At 36.6% G+C, this 17,785-nt stretch overlaps 1 protein-coding gene across 3 annotated transcripts in view; it reads left to right on the top strand.

The window, feature by feature from the left end:
• The first annotated feature begins 11,392 nt into the window (after positions 1–11,392).
• Positions 11,393–17,785, top strand: part of LOC104596728 (protein PSK SIMULATOR 1-like) — a 55,400-nt gene continuing 49,007 nt past the window's right edge. Inside the window, exons 1-3 of one of the 3 annotated variants that reach the window (XM_010258008.2) lie at positions 11,393–11,792; positions 12,208–12,300; positions 12,465–12,820. In XM_010258008.2, the coding sequence (XP_010256310.1) occupies positions 12,506–12,820 (315 nt within the window). In that variant the 5' untranslated portion in view covers positions 11,393–11,792; positions 12,208–12,300; positions 12,465–12,505. Of the gene's footprint in view, positions 11,793–11,954; positions 11,978–12,207; positions 12,301–12,464; positions 12,821–17,785 lie in introns of those variants that run through there. The other 2 variants (XM_010258007.3, XM_019197686.2) reach the window with 2 other exon arrangements.

Consider the following 17,785-nt stretch of genomic DNA (forward strand, 5'->3'; position numbering starts at 1 on the left):
AATATGCACGGATAACTGAAGATATATGTAGATATGCATGGATATATATATGCCAAGGGAATTAATGGAAATATTTCACATACATCAATAATATTGAGTCGATTTGAGAAGGTGCTCCATAAGTTTGAACTTCATAAAAAATGGGTTGATTGGGTCATGACCTTAAGTCAATGTCTTATCAAGTTTTGATAATGGCACCTCATTGAGAGATTTCCAACCTTCGAAAGGAATTAGACGAGAGATACATCTTCATTTTGTGTGTCGAAGCTCTTACCAAAATGCTTGAAATGGTAGCTGCTAAACCTATTAGTCCTATAGGGTGTGAAGTCTCTAGGGGTGGGCCATCCGGCCATGTATCCTGATTCTCGATCTAGTTCGCTGATGATTGTTTAAGGTTTGCTAAAAACAACTATTCCAACATGTCTAGAAATTAAAGAAAATACAAATCTTTGCTAATACTTCTGGCCAATGCCCAAACTTTGCAAATCAATGCTTAGGTTTTTAAAGAATATCCCCAACAAGTTATAGAAATTAATGTGTAGAATGATGAGAATCCTACTGAAGTCAAAGTCTGAAGCCTCTCTGGATGCCCTATTATTTTTGATAGAGTTACTAAGAAAACTTTTATTGATCTAAGAGAGAAGGTCGACAAGTTAGCAAGATGAAAAAAGAAAAAAAGTTCTCTCTTTTGACAGTGTCATGCTTCTTAATTCAACAATTAATATGATGCCTTAGTTTGTGATGAGATCTTTTAGAATTCCAAGAAATATAATAAATGTCAAAGAAATTTCCTTTGGTTAAAAAAAATGATAAAAGGTTCGTTCATTTGATATGTTGGAATTGAATTCCTATGTACAAGAGATGGGGTGGGCTCGGTTTAAAAAAAAATCTCTACTGGGTTAATGATGTTAGCCTTACTAATTTTAGTTGGAAAATTCAAAATGATTGTAACAATCTTTGAGTGTGTGTGGTATCAAACAAATATTCAAAAAAAGATAATTTTTTGAGATGCAAAAGTTAAAAAAAAAGAAAGGAATCTCATGGGCCCGAATTTGAACCCTAGATTTCTGCTTAAAAGGGGAGTGGGATGGATAATTGGAGATATATGTTAAGATCAACCAATTTTTTGAAGGATAGAATTATAGATGGATGGTTAATTGTTCAACTGCTGAGTTCATGAATCAAGGGAATTTTGGTGGAGTCCGGATCTCCTGCCCACAATTACCGCAATCACACATGGAGAACATCTCACCTTCTGCATAGTATTATACAGGGGGAGATGTTCCAAATTCACGGAGGGTAGTGTATTGTGGATAGGCATGGGCTGAGTTCTCGTGGGCAGGAGATCCGGACTCATTTTGGTGATGATAAGCTTTGAGCCAAATGTGATCATCAATCATTAAAAGAATGGGGTGGAGGGAAGGTCAAATACGTAATCTTGTTCCTCTCCAAATTTGGTACAAAATTAAATCCATTTTCCTCCCTTTTTTGCTCAAAGGAAGAAAAGCTTATTTGGAGGCTCGACGCAAATGGAAGATTTACAATAAAATCCACTTAAAATGAAGCTAGGATTATCAACATGGGGTCAGGTGGTTCTAATTTGGTTCTTTGTAAAATCTGGGGAGTCAACCTCCCCCTAAAATTAAAATGTTCTTATTTTTTTTCTCTCAACTCAAAGATTCCTACAAAATCCCACCCATTTCTAGAGGACATTGATGAAGGCTTGGATCATATTTTTAAAAACTGATACTTTGTAAGCAAGTTTGATTGGATTCAAGCCCAAATATCGTGGACCACGGGATAACAATTTATTTGTTAAGGATTTGTGGGAAAAGACGAATAGAAGCAACAATTCTTTGGGTTCCAACATGAAGGAGAAAATTTGGTATTATCCTTTGGTTTCTCTAGAAGAATATAAATGAAAAAAAAAAAAAATTAATGACAATCATTCTTGAGTGAACTTGTAAAGTGTAATACTTTCTTGGAATGAAATTAAATATTGAATCAAAGTTGGTTGTCAATAGTTACAGATGTTGGAGACCCATTTATTGGAAATGCCCAAGTGAAGGTGTGGTTAGAATTAATTTTGATGCATCCCAAAAAAGATGATGGTTGTTTATGCTCAATTGCTTGCATCACCAAAAATTATTTGGGAATGTTTTACATATTAAAGCCTATTCTAATGGCATTACAATCAACTTATTTCAACTTTAGACTGGTTGGGAATCCCCCAGTGTTGCTTAAAATTTTTGGGATCAACCAATTTGTATTGAAGGGTGATTGCATGCTTCAAGAAAAACATTAGTATGCCTTGAAGATTGAAGACCCTAGTTGAAGAGTGTCTCAAGCTGAACGAGTTGGAGTATGGTGCGGTTTATTTTCATGTCTAATGGGAAGCAAATCAAGTGATGGATTGGATGGCACATAAAACTCTCTCTCTCTTCTCCTTTTGCTCCTCTCCCTCTTCTCTTTCAGACTTTTTAGCTTTCATTTGTTGGTATGATGTTTGGGGGGTTGAATTTTGACACAATATGACTCGTATCAGGTGAATTGTATTGTATAGACTAATGACCACTACAGATTTTTAAGGTGTTTTATGAAAAAATGAGTTTTAATAGCTAAATAGCATTAAAAGGGCCTCCTCTTAAATTTTGGAAAAAGACTAAAAAAATATGATGTGTGAGGTTGAAAGTACTGATACACCCCTTGTGGCATAATCGTGGTGTATCAATACTTTGAACCGTGGATTGAACTACCCCCTGTCTCATATAACTCCTCATAGTTATACAAACAAAAAAAAAAAAAAAAAAAAAAAAAAAACATTGAAGACCTGGCCATTCAGTTTTAAATAAATGGAGGGGAATTAATATTGCTTTCCATTGACCAACAATCTTGTGTTCGTTTTTTGATAATTTTGGGACCTATGGTAAATTGCTTTCCCCATGGGTATATCCAGCTCTCAAGTGGATAAGTAACTTTTCCACCCAAGGGGAATTTGACAAAATATTATGAGACAAAATTACCCCTTCTAATAATAAAAATTTATAGGTAAAAATAGTCAATTATTTAACTTATCTAAAAAACATTTTTTATCAAAAAAACCCAGGTAAGTGCAGTTACCAAAAAACGAATGGGGCCTGAATTTAATGGCCAAATTAGTAGAAATAAGATACAAGTACAAAAAATGCATTTTAATAATTTATGCAAAATGTGAATTTTTGGAATATATACAATAAATGTTGGAAAAGGGTAGAAGAGTAAAAATATGATTCATACTTTAAGGCGAAAGTAAATATCCTTAAGATTTAAAAATTGTCTCATGATTACTAATTATATTTTCTTTTTAATGTATAATAAATCTCTTTGGTATTTAAAAATACAGGTTTAGTATTTAATTGATTATTTCCTTTTTTTTCTGGTTTTTTGGTCGATATGGTGCTAGCTGGAGGACACTTTAAAATGTTAGAATTTAAAGCCATTTGTTATTTTGACATGTGCTTTTTTTTTTGCAAATAATATTTTTTAACATGTTCAATATGATGTAATACACACCATACGCCCAGGGAAGAGGGGTCCTCTCTCTTGTCTTTCTAGGCAGTATTCCTATCAAAGAGCTTACCTAATTAGAGGGAATTTAATTCCCTTAATTTTCTCCAATTAACAGGCCCATTATTACCAAATTAATGGGTTATTTCAAATTCAAAATTTGGATTTTCAAATTTCCTAATTAAGGGGCTGTTTTAGAAAGTTATTTAAGTCCTAACATCCACATAATGAGCTCTAATTTGGGTGTTTGGATTTGGACCAATTAATCTGGATCGTGGCCACAATCCGGGTCCTATCCTAATGGGTATTTTCTAACATTTTATACGTAGGAAATGACACACATAAAGGAGAGAATTTTTACTTTTTTCTTTCTCCATTGATCTCTCCTCTTCCTCATCTTTCTTCTGATAGGTAGACAGAGAATGATCACCTATTTTGAAATTGAGTTTATTTCTAAGTGAGGATATATTCGGTTTTGCAATAACCCATTTTGAAATTCCGGTTAAGGAAGAGAATGTACTCAAGTTTTAATTGACCCTTTTTTGGATCACCTAGATGAGATGGAGTAAAATATATTCGGGTTTGTAGTAACCCATTTTGAAATTCCAGTTGAGGAAGACAATGTACTCATGTTTTAATTGACCGTTTTTAGATCATGGAGTAAAATACATTCGGGTTTGCAATAACCCATTTTGAAATTCCAAGTGAGGAAGACAATGTACTTGGGTTTTAATTGACCCTTTTTTGGATCACCTAGATGATATGGTGTAGGGGATGGTTATTCCATGCTACTTGCTATTACTTAGGTCATTGAATGATGAAAAGCCTTAAAGATCAAACTTTGATCAAACTATGATAATTGATATTCCATAGATAGAATAGAAACACACATGTACCCTTTACCAAAAAAAGGAGATATGTGGAATTATTATTGGGATGCGATTTACAAGTTATAAGATGATCAAAGACAAATGAAGTATTTCAGATCGAATTGATAACGGGTCTGTATATATCTGCGCCCCATAATGTCCCACAGCACATCCTCATCGTGTATTGGGGACATCTCCCGATCGATGATGATATCATTATTTTTTATACTATCATCAGGAGATATTCCCAATACATGGCAGAGATGTACTATGTGAAGCATTCCCTTATGGGGCGCAGATGTGAATTCCTATATACAACTCTTGGAATCGAATTTTATACTTAATACATGCATATTAAATGTATTATTTTTCCTAATTGTTTATAAACTTAAAATAATTTTTAAAACGGTAGTGAAAAGTTTCATTGAATTTGAAGCTATTAGTAAAATGAGAATGCATAGTAGGAGCTGTGGTATGTGTAAATCACTACATGAGCAATTTCAAGTGGTAATTAACCATAATAATTCAAAAACTTAACAATAATTTAGAAATTTTGTTAATAAATAGTCAATTGTTGGCATTAATTATACTAATTATTTAACAGTGACATTGTATTATAACTTAATTATTAATAGTATAGTAACTTAACATTTTTCAAGATTTACTCAAAGAGGAGGGACAAGTAACCATAAATATTAATAGTATCAATTACCAGTAAATAATTAATTAATTGTTAAATATAAAATATAAATTAACTAAAAATAATAGAAAATAATCGAAATTAATCACACTTGGCTTCCGATTTAATTTTAGGGCTGGGCTTAGACTTAAGGTCTAGACATTGTCTATTAATAAGTGATAAAGCCCCATTCATACTCAGGTCGAGCTCAACCTATGAACATATCTATTTATAATATAAAACTCATGTATCGTACGGGTCTCTACTAGTATCTATATTATTATAAGGCAGATATTTGCCTTGCCTTGATTTTGGTGTAGGTCATGATAATTAAAATTGATTATAAATGCTTTACTTATATCTTTATCCCTTATGTGTATAGCACATGCCCTGACACTAGTTTGTTTTAAAAATATTGGCTAAACTCAAATCCTTAAATCTTGACCTATAGGAATAAATTAATAACTTTAGGCTTCATTTGGAAAGAGTATATTCATTTGTAAAGAGTATAAATACAATTATGTAGAGTGCAAAATCTTGTAATTTTTTATTATTTTGTATGCATTTACACTGTAAGTATTTGTTTTTGTACTCTTTCCAAACTAAGCCTAAATAAATTCCAATGTCTATTTTCGAACAGTGTACCAAACACAACTTTATTTAATTAATTTTCTTCTCAAATATGTCAAATCCGACCACACAAGCAGTAAGTTAAAGATAATTGGACTGTTCAATCCGTGACCTAACAGCCGGTGACAGTCAACACAAACTGAATCTTGTAACATAAGTTCAAGGTAATGTACAATAGAATGATCCGAAAATATTAATTATGGAAAATATTTATTTAGTTTGCGCTCGGTAGCATTGCTGTTTCTATCTGAAACGATTTAATATTAATAAAAAATAGGTGAAAATATGTATTATTACATCACTGATGACTGTTTATGGTTAAAATGTTTCAGATAGAAACAACAATGTACCAAACACAACTTTAGTTAATGATAGTATTATATTTTTCTAATTAATTGAAATTATAAAAAAGGACTATTAACTAATGATAGTCATGATTATCCAGGGGCTTTGGAAGGAGGGGATTAAGCACAAAGCACCCAGTGCTCGAACCCACATCATTACTCTTAGTAGCCCAAGACTTTACCATAGCACCAAGAGATGGTCTGCCCGGCCGAACCACGGTCATATTCTCAATTTGGATCAACCTCTAACTGTGTTATAACCATTGACTTACTCAACAATTTATCAATTTGAACAGTTGAACCATTGACCCATTTAATTTGTAATCTTCTACTATAATGATGTTATGGGCTGTGTCATAGACTCAAAAGGCTAATTTTTCATATGTTAGATTAAAAGGAAAAGTGGTTCAGCCTCTGGGCCTGGTCTAAAACATTGATGATGACCCCCAAAAAAACCATGACCCAATATGGGTCCCAGCTATCAAGGGTCTTGAAGATTGAAATTAAAAAGGCAATTACCTAATCATAGCCCTAGGAATTATAAAATACTATTTAAGGGAGCTGAAAATTTCAGGGAAAGTTCTATATGGATTACAACTGCTAGTTACCAAAACTAGGCGAAGGAAGATCAGAAAGGGGATTCTAGTGCCCCTTTTTTCTTGGGTATCTTCCAAAACTATTGAGTGGATAATTGGTTGCTCTGTCCTACTATGAATTGGTACTGGGATGAGGATACCCTTAAAAGAGTCCTACACAAACCCAATCAATTAAAGGACAGAAAGAATTTCCTTCCTAAGCTTAGAAGTAAAAGGATCCATTAACAGCCCATGTTAGAATCACAGGCCATTCCATGTTATCATGGACTGATGGGCCTTACTCATGTTGGTAATAAATATATCAAAAGATGTGATAGTTATGGGCAATGATTTAAGGGTTTTGTTTCAAATAACCCCTTATATAAAAGTCCTCTGTGCCAAGCATTGTTGGATTTAGAGTGAAAAGAGAGGAGATCTCATGGGAGAAGATGATACAACATAACTATGTCATCATAAAAACATACAAAATGTTCATGATTTCCATCAATACTCTGATTTCTTTTAATCCTAATAACTAATAATACCCATTCCAACCTCATGTTTTGTTGATTGGCCCCACCAAAAAATTAAACCAAAGATTTTAAAGTGGATCAGATGGTTGAGACTTGAGAGCTCTTTGTATAAATGGCTCTGTTTGGCAGAGTGGTCTTTGCAACACTCTTCATGCTTTACCAAAAAGGCCAGTGAATGGCATGTGAACAAAAACCAAGAAGCAAACAGTTGATGGAACTGGGAAGAGGCGGCTTCAATGCATCGTAAGCCAGGGGTGATATAAAAGAAGGAAGGGGGATAAGATAGTTCTACAGAGAGGTGATTTAAGTTGCAGCTGAAAGGTAAAATAAAAGGTTAAACAAGTAAAGGGTATTCTTGATATTCATCATTTGGGCTAAGGCTTCCCACATTAAATGCATCAAACCATATCATATACATAAAAATAATAATAGTGAGTGGGTGTGTTAGTGGGATCTTCCGCATGGAAAAGTGGTTTGGAGCCCATAATTGTCTGACATTTCTCTTGCCATCCTCTATTAATGGGCCAAATGTGAGCCCGAAATCTAGATGTGCAAACGGATGGGGTCAGATTTGGTAAAGGGCATATTTGATCCGAGTGAACTGATCCAAATCCAAATCGATTTGGATTGTAGTAAAAGAAACTTGATAATATAAGTAATATATTATATTAATTATATAGTATAATATATATTACATTATATAATTATATATAATATATAATATTTTACAACTCTTACTGGATTGGATTTATATTTAAATCGGATTTTATTTGACTTACATGGTGTTTGGAAGTATGGGCACTTTTTGGAACCAATTTTCAAGAAAAAACGTCTATGTTTCCAAGATTCGTTTTTCACAAAAAAACGTTTTTGCCACGTAGGCAGTGAGCAACACTATGCTGTTTGGTGAGGTGATTTTCATCATCATTTTTCATGTATGTGCTGACAGGTAAGCACCACATAGGATACACATCAGTCAACCATTGGGGGAATGGTTCACCAATGCATAAAACGCCAATGAGATACATAGGCGTTTCATGCATCGGTGGGGTCCCGATTTTCGAGGCATGCCCAATTTTTAATAATTGACTGAACCAAACAATGAGATGCATGGGCATTTATTGAAACACCTATATGGATCCGACATGGCACCATTTTTTTGAAAAATGACTACGATTCCAAACAACCCCTTATTTGCAACCCTACCAAAAACCATTGTCACACATGATCAGAATAAAGCCTTCTTTGGCTACAAGTTTAATATTAAAATTTAGCAGTTAATATTATTTGAGAAAAACACTAATAAAAGGTGGGGTGAAGGGTTGATGTGGACTAGTGATTGAGTGCCTTTTTGGGAGGGCTAAGTGTAGTGGCTTTTGGCTTTTTAGCCGGCCCCACATGGACAATCTATAAGCTAATGCCATATTTGGTGAAATTTTAGCAGTTAATATTAGTCGAGAAGGACACTAATAAAAGGTGGGGTGTAGGGTGATGTGGACTAGTGAATTGAGTGCCCTTTTGGGAGGGCTGAGGTGCGGTGATTTTTGGCATTTTGGAGGGCACCACATGAACAGCCCATAAGCTATATTTGCTGAAAAATTGGAGAACCTAAGCATCTGTTTGGCATCGATGCCGTTGCTCCAGGAAACACTTGTTTGTTTAGAACTGTTTTTCCATAAAAATGGTGCTTCAAGCCATGTCTTAAAAATCGGAAAGGCATGGCTTAGAGTAACGTCGAATTTGGTGTTTCCTAGAGCTACAGCTTGTTGCTGCCAATATAGACATGAGGTGGCAGTGACAGGGACATGATGTGGCACTGGATAATAGGTGCCAGTGCTGAAAACGTTTCCTGGAGCATTGGTACCAAACAGAAAACGTTGCTATTGCTCCAGGAAACGTCCTACCTGACAACAACGTTTCTAAACAAAAAAAAGACACCATTTTGAGAAAATGATACTTCCAACCCACACATCTACAGCATAGAGGCCAAATATATACTTAATCACTGTCAGTCTGTCTTTAAAGAGCTGATCTGATCACTTCAGCCTTTTTAAATAGCCTATCTAGAGTGTTTTTTCATTTTTCTTTTATAAAAATAGGGAAGAATTAAATCTTCTTTAGAGCGTTTCAAAGCAACTGAACCAGTTTAATGGAATCTTCAGCTCAGTCCTCCCAAACAGGCTCTGAACAAGTTGCCAGTCTTGAGTCTCCTAATTTGAAGATAGTTGGGATGGCCACATCATGCCTTTATATATGACAGTTTGTATAATAAGGAAGCTCCTTACTTGACCCGGTTAGTGAACCTTTTTTCACAATAATAAAAATAATAGTACAGTAAACTCTTTTTGTTAACACAGGGGGTAATGTTTTGTATCTAGGTGTAAATAGTATTATCGTTTGGTAGGTTTTCACAAAGTTCTTTGGATATCAATTGAGTGCACGCCTCATTTTCTGTTGAGAAAGATTGATAATGTTTGTATTACTGTGAAGAACAATACAAACAAAACAAAACCCCCAAAATAAAAAAAGTGAGAGATACTATTTCTTTTGGCATTCTCCTGGGTGGGTGCAGGGTTACTGGACCTGTAGAACAGTTTATGGCCCTCAAAAAATTGTCCAAAAGTTTCATTCTCAGATGGTGAGAATCTTTCTATTGATATGTCTCTCCTCAGAGGTTAATTGGGCCCTAAATCAACTTTACCATGTATACTTTCTTGGTTTTTTAATATTTAATATTTATTATATTTGCAAAGATAAAAAATAGAACATTATTCCTCAAGTGGGACCCACTCAATAGTGATATAACCCTGGATGTTCTGAGCAGAGGACAGATGTCAAGTTACAGAACCTTGGACTCATCTACAGTCTAGCAGTTCAATAGCTCCATGCTCAAGAAAAATATTTGAAGGTACTCAGATCCTGCACTGCACATAATTGTTTTTGCCACTACTATTCCTTGACCCTCCTGTATCTCTCTAGGAGCAGATAACCCTAAGCTCAATAACAATAGATGGTTTATTCAGTTCCATCATTTACTGCAACAATCAACTGTTGGATATTCTCACTAAGCTTAAGGGAGTGTTTGTGCAAAGAAATGAGACCAAATGACTTATTTTCTTCTTCACTAGGATGAAGATAGAATTAAAAAAAAAAGTCTGTCTGTCAAGTTTTAGGCAGAGCATTCTAAATTCTTGAAGTAAGTAACCCTAAAATGGTAAATATCACAGAAATTTCCACTGTACTTCATCAAGGGAGGACTCCTCCCCTTGGTTTGGTGAAGCTTGATTTCTGCTTAATTACATCATCACATGATTAAAAGGCTCAATTTTAGAAAAGGCTTGCCTTTCTTTTGAACACATTTTCCTCAGCTTTTTGACCACTACAAAGAGATTTTAAGAAAGCTACTCTTGTTTATACCCTACTATGATCGTATCATGAAACCACCCTATCTGATGGGGGCATGAATAGGCCCCACACTAGGCCATACTCCTCACCACCTGATCTTGATGATCAAAGATACAAGACCAAGTGTTATCCTTAGTGTGTAGGCTGTGGCATTGGATCCCTCCTTCCTCCTTCCTTTATTAAAAGGGTAGTTTCTTTTGTCTCCTCCTTCAAGATGAAGACAAATTGATACAAGTCTAGTTTCACTCTTCAAAGGGTCTTCATTGACTTCATCTTTGGTGAAAAACAAGCTACCTAACGTTTCAACCAGGGAAGGAGAAGGAAAGCACACCATGCCATCTGGCCTACGATAAACAATACCACCTTCCAATGTGAACCACCTGTCTTTGATCAAGGGCACTTAAGGTGGCCCCATACCATAAACTCCCCTTGCCATGATTGCAGGTTCCCACCAATCAAACGCTCCAGATTGATTGCACTCTGCTTCTTTGAATGATGATATACTCTTAATGGACCCTACCCTTCCACCTTGTAAGTTGACCAACAATTAATGAACAGCGGCAATTCAGTTATACACCCGATACAGTGTATTAGCCCGTGGATCTCAACCGTCCATCCCATCTGGTGGGGCCAGCATGTAATGAGGTTGGTTTATGTCTCCTGGGTCCAAGTCATCCCCCCATTCCTGGTGGGCCACTAGACCATTGAATGAGGGAGGAGAAACTTGAGACCGCCGGCGTGAAGTGGAGTGTGAACGGTGTGAAGATCCGTTTGAATATTAAAATAATTAATTAGTTGATTGATTATTAATAACACAAGTGTGTCTGTCTGTGTTCTGAACTGAGTTCTGAAAACTTGTGAAAGGTTAGAAAGTAACCATGGTTAGATTTGGTAAGGAGGAGGGGGTTTGACCAGCTCCACCTTCTCTGCTCGCTCCTTCAGTGCGTGGGCCGTGGGGTTGGGTTTTTATTTTTATTTTTTTATTTATTTTTTGGTGGGTGTGGACTTCCTGGTTCCTGCCTCCGTAGCACCCTCGCTGTCCGAGACCAGTCCTTTCTTCTTCTTCTTCTTCCTTTATTTTTTCATCGTCTTCATCTTTCTCTTTCTTTCTCTCTTTCGTTGATCTGAAGCACAAGTAAAGACCAGAGTAGCAGTCTTTTTTTACTGGGTTTTCTGTTCTTTTACAGATCCAGCACTGCTTTGTCTTGCTGGTGAGCCTCTTCTTCTCCGTGTTTATTTTTCTTCATTCTGTTTCCGTGTGTTTTTTATTTCTTGTTCAGTTGTCTATTTTGGAGATGTATGCATGTGGGTATCCGTGTATATGCGCGATTTTGTGTCTGGGTTCCGATAGTTGGTGACTGATCTTAAGTTCTCAGGGTGATATTGTTCATTTATGGTATCTGTGTTGATCACTCATCTGGATATTCCTTGTTTCTTTTTTATAGTTTCTAGTATGGTGGGTGTGGTGTTTCTGTCATGGTTAATTGGGTTTCGGTTCATGTCTTCCCTTGATTCTGATTTCTATTACTATTATTTATTTATTTGTTTACTAGTTCGAATAAGTAGGGGGTTGGGGGGAAGGTGTGAAATTATTAAATTTTAATATGTTTGGTTTTTGGTTTGCAGTTTGATTTTGATGGACTGGAGAAATAGTCAGCAACATAGAAATTGTGGAGCTTTCTGGTGGAACACGGGATCAAGTTTCTGGAGCTGGGCAGGGTATTTCTGATTCCCGGAATCTGTCTTTGCAACGTTTTGTGGTTGATTGGGGAAGGCTAGCCTTTCATTTGCTGTTAATCACTGGGTCTGAGTGCTAGGAGGTCCTTTTTGCTTTTAGTTACTGTTATTGATATATGTAATTTTATTTTCTTTTGTATGGGAAGCTAGACGAAGAAGTGAACTATTACTTTTGGTCCTCGACACAATGGGAGGGCTTTGTTCGAGGAGATCGACTGTTGATAATGCCTCCAGTGGAAGCTTTCCAAATGCCAATGGTCATGTTGATCATGGGTCTGGTGTTTATCAGTCTTCCGGATTATCATCAAACATGGGTACTGATTTGACTCCCCCTCCGAGGAGGGAAAGCATGGACAAGCAGTTAGGAGAACCTTTTTCATTTCCTGAGATGAACAGCCCATATGGAAGCAACCAGGAGGTGTATGATGGGATTCCACGCTACTCTAGGAGTATGTCATACAAATCTAGTTCAACAAAGTCTAAGCAGATGGCAGTTGCAAAGGTAGTTGCAATCGAGAAGAATTCTTTCGCAGTTCATCCTGTCCTTTTGTTTTCCTTTCTTTTTCTTCCCCATTTTTATTGCTCATGTTATTATATATTTAGTAAAAAGCCGGAGGGTTGCATTAGTTTTGTTATAGAACCAGTCAATTTGCATTTGATTAGCTTATCACTCAGTTTTGATAATGTGGTATTGGAGCTTGTCAAGACACTGTATCTACCATTCAAGATGAGGAAATTTAGGTTCAATTTGGAAGGAGTACAAATACAAATATGTACAGTACAAATACATACAAAATAATACAAAGTACAAGATTTTGCACTCTACATATTTGTATTTGTACTCCTTCCAAATGGAGCCTTAAATGCTATTGGCAATCTGCAAATAATATTCATCATTTAAATTGCCATTGGTGACGAGAAAAAAAAACACTGTGATGAGATCAATAACATCAAGAAAGGCATTAAATTAGGAATGCTAGAGCAACCGGTTCCCCCTCTGAACAATTCATGACATTCCTCATGCTTTCTTTTGACTGTACTAGAGCATATACTTCCTGCATTGATGGGAGCTCTTTACTTCCTAACATCTGAACCCTAATAGATTCATGCATAAGGTTCAGCCCCCAAAAAGGCAAAAGCCCATTGCTGAGAGACTAGAGACTTGTAGGCCTTAGCATCCACATCACATTTTCAATCCACATTTTGATTGTCATCCAATTCCTTCCAAATGGAGGTCAAACTCGAGTAGTATGTGGAGAGACTCCTCTCCTCTTGCTTGCAGGTTGAAGAAGTAGCTTGCAGCTGATTAATCTTTGCATAACAACGTTGTTCTGAATAGGTAGATTTAGTTTGCTCCCAAATCTCAAAAGCAGTCTCAGCCCATATGAATGCTTTCCTCACCCATGGCAGCATAGACAGTAATAGCCATGACATTACTGTGCTGTTTTCTTGATCCACCTATCATGTTCTTCACTTCCTGACTTTGGTTCTTTTGTCTTACCATTGATATAACCTATTTTCTCCCTTGAAGTTATGTAGAGTTTAATCCCCTTCGACCATTCTTGGTAATTGAGTCCATCAAATGGAATTAGAGTCATAGGAAAGTCCATGTCTAGTGCCCAGCTCATTCCATTGTGGCCAGAGGACACACTGGAGACCAACTGAATCCTCAGAAGACATTGATGGAAAGAGCTGATTACACTACCTCAGTCACCAAACACAGCAGGAAGGAAGAAACAACTATCACCACTGTCACAAGAGTACTTGAGCTCACATAAAAAATAGAATTATAGGAACATTCCTCTTTGATCAAACCAAAGAAGGCACACTACCACACTGCTGAAATGAGTTCCAGAGGTAAAAAACAGCCTCTACAAGGACCATTTCACCCTATTTCAGGCCACACAAGTACTCCAAACACCTAAGCAATATATAAAACTTCTGTTAGAGCATATATAGGTTGTCCAGACCAACACATCCCAGCTACAGGGGACAAAACAGGATCACACGATCCACATGGGACTGAGAACACCCTTCACAGCACCAGTTCACCCCTTTTCCAGGGTTTTCTTGGCACATGACCAAGAAAGAAAAAAGGAAAAAAATGAAAAAAAAAACTTACAGATCAGTCGATGTACTTTCCCACTGGCTTCGATCAAAGAAAGGAGAAAACTGAGGAAGAAATAGATGATCAAACTGCTTTTAATCCCAAAACCGATGCTTTGATATCATGTTTTCTTAGTAGAAAGAATTAAAGAAAAAGAGTAGAGAGAAGAGAGGAGAGAAGTTTTGGAGTAAAAAATGCCTCTACGGCATAGTACAACTACTGTTAACACCATTAATCTTTTCATCTTCAATCATCAATAGAATGGTGATGCACCTGATCTTATAACAAGTTGCATTTTTATTTGTGACCAATAATGAAGGTGAAATAAATTGTCTACAAGTAGGTGAAAAGAGAAGCATACAGGCCCTATATTAAATATGCAGGCAAAAGTAACAATAACACAATTACAATGGAAGACTGAAATTCCAACAGAATGAGATGTTTGCCTTATAAGCCAAAGCAGGAACATTTGGCATAGTGCAAGAGTTTTGCCATGAAAATCATCTAATAGCTATATGATGTGGACGCCGGCAGCAGCAGCAGTAATTTAGTGCAGCAGCAGCAGTAATTTAGTGTTCTCAGCAGCAGCAATTTATTGTTCTCATCCTATCTTATCTATTTAGTATTCTTACCTTATCTGCTTTCAGTAGTAGGGATTAGTAGGAGTCTTATCTATTCAGTGTTTTTATCTTATCAGTTCAGTAGTATGGATTAGTAGGGAGTCTTATCTTATCTTATCAGTTCAGTAGGATAGATTAAGGGAGTCTTATCTTATCTTATCTTATCAGTTCAGTAGGATAGATTAGTAGGGAGTCTTCCTAATTAGCAAGGAGTCTTCCTAAAATTAGGACTCTTATCTCTTGTAATCTCCTATTTAAGGAGCTGAGAATATTGAATAAAATCATCGAAAATTTCAGTCAAGAAAGAGAGCAGAGGAGAGTTAAGTGATCTCTTGAACAAATCACCATTAAGGCGCCAAGATAGGTTCATCAAGAAAAGGGAGGAACAAGGGAAAACAGGAGGTTTTCCCCGTGGACCGACCCGTGACGAGATCTTATTCCCGGGCCCATAACACTATACAAGAATGGGTTTTGAGCCAGTCAAAATTCAAGAAAAACTCTTTTTTTTTTGTTTTCAAGCAATGAAGAATGCTTAAGAAGAAGACAAAAGGAAAAGGGAGGGCAGGGCAGGTTTCTGTTGTGGCTGATGAAAACAACAAAGAGGATAGGCATCTTGGGAAAGGTTTGGGTGTTGAAGAGGCATCCTCCCCTACAGTTGAGACAGAACCTCTCTCTGAGAGTTAGGTGATGGAGAAGGTTAACCAAGATTTAGCTGATGCTAAGGACATGTCACATGAGAGCAGTGTGGAAAGAGATGTTCAAATAGCCAACTCTATGGGCCTGTTCTTTCTTGGTGATAGAGAATGGGCTAGGGCAACTTTTGATTGTTTAGAATGTGAGACATCTGGGTGGCACCTCCGAAAAATGACTGCTGTGGTTTTCATGAGGACCTGCACAATGAATTTGAAGTGGATGCTGGACAGGACTTGTATAAGTTTAGGGGGCCGCCTGGTGGTTGGAAATTGAGGAGATTGGTGGTTGGTCCAAGAAAGTTCTAGGGGATTGAAGAGTGTAAGAGGTAGGGGAAGAGGTGGATGTGGTAAAATGTCAGTCTAAGTGCAGGTGGTGATTCCTTTGGTGGTCTGGTTTTTTTCCGCATTGATGCTGTTCTGTGGCCCTTGCTTTTTAGTTAATTCTGGTTTTGGGCAGGTTTGAATTGGTGGTTTTTTGGTGAATCTCTGGTGTCATGAGCTGGGTGGGTTTCATGTATAACTATTTTATAGCTTGTTTCCTTTTGGCCTCTTTTTTTGGATTTGGGCTGGTCCTACCTGTATTTCTTGTAATTATCTTTTTTTTTTTTCATTTTCTTAATAAAATTTCATTTTACTACTGAAAGAAAGAAGAATGATCTTCTACCACCAGACCTTGGGTGATAAGAAAGTGGGAGAGTCTGAGGCTCTGAAAGAGAGCAGTAATGCAAACTTTACTGTTAATTGGAATTTTGTTGATGCAGGATTGATTGCAATATAAAGAAAAGAGAAGAGCCACCTAGAAATCAGCACCTAATAACTTTCTGATGGAGTCAACACTATCAAGAAAGTTATCACTTTAATGTTAAAAGTAGAAACCTCAAGGTGCCAACCAGCTGGTTGGTAAGGTCTTTTGCTGGTCATAGCGGAGACTTGGGAATGAATCCCGCTTGCACCTGGGTTGGGGGATGGGCTCCCCCCTCCCCATTGTGTAGCCCTTCAGAAGATACCAAAAAAATGTTAGAAGTAGAAACCTAACATTATATCATCTGATATCAAAAAGAGATGGCTTTAAATTTATATGCAGGTAAAGGGGGGAAGGATGGCTGGCCCTTTTCCACTGTTTTCTTGCTCTATAACCTACTACGTAACACTTCTAAGACTCTGTAAATAGGACTAATTAACTGCAAAAGAGAAATTCCAGTTGACTTAGGACTAGGATAAGACAAATCTCAGTTAACTCAGAACTATGACTCCAACTTACTACTTATAACTTTGGCTTGCTAAAATCACTCCTATCCAATTATGAAAACTAGTTCATAGCATAATTAGGAACCTTTCCTAATAAAGTTAGGAAAACCAATTCCTAATGCAATTAGGAAAACTAACTCCTAATGCGACTAAAAACACTACAGATGACTCCAATTCTTATAAAATAGCTACTGAAAAAAATAGCAACTAAAAACACTACAGATGACTCCAATTCTAGAAATACCAAAGAAAAAAGCTCAGATTATTCACTTGTTAGATCCCTTCATCAATCTTTCACCTAGGAAATTTCTTTTTATGCTAAGAAAAAGAAAAGTTTCATCAAACAAAATTAATTATACTCCTTTAAAATATACTCCTTTGATGACGTATGGAGGAATTGGATAGTTGTGGCTAGTAGTAGTACAAGGAAGAGCAGGGTACCAGCAGTGTGGGTGCCTCCTCCTGAAGGTAGCAGCCAAGGAAATCCAGGCCCTTCAGGAATAGGAGGGGTGCTGAGAGACAAAGACAGCAATATCTTATCTTTATTCTCTGGCTCCGTGGGTATAGGAGACTATTAGAGCTGAGCTTCTAGCAGCGGTACAAGGTATTCAGATTGCAGATCAGTTAGGAGTTCAGAATTTGCTTATTGAAGGAGATTCCAAAGTTGTTGTGGGTTGGCTAAAAAATCCAGATTCAGTTATTTGGTGCTACAGGGACATTATGAGAAAAGTTAAGTGGTATTCAAGGAACATGGTTGTTAATTCTCAGTGGGTGGGTAGAACAGCTAATGCCATAGCGGA

This window comes from Nelumbo nucifera, chromosome 5 (genome assembly GCF_055504915.1).
Source record: "Nelumbo nucifera cultivar China Antique chromosome 5, China Antique-T2T, whole genome shotgun sequence".
Classification (NCBI taxonomy): Eukaryota; Viridiplantae; Streptophyta; class Magnoliopsida; order Proteales; family Nelumbonaceae; genus Nelumbo; species Nelumbo nucifera.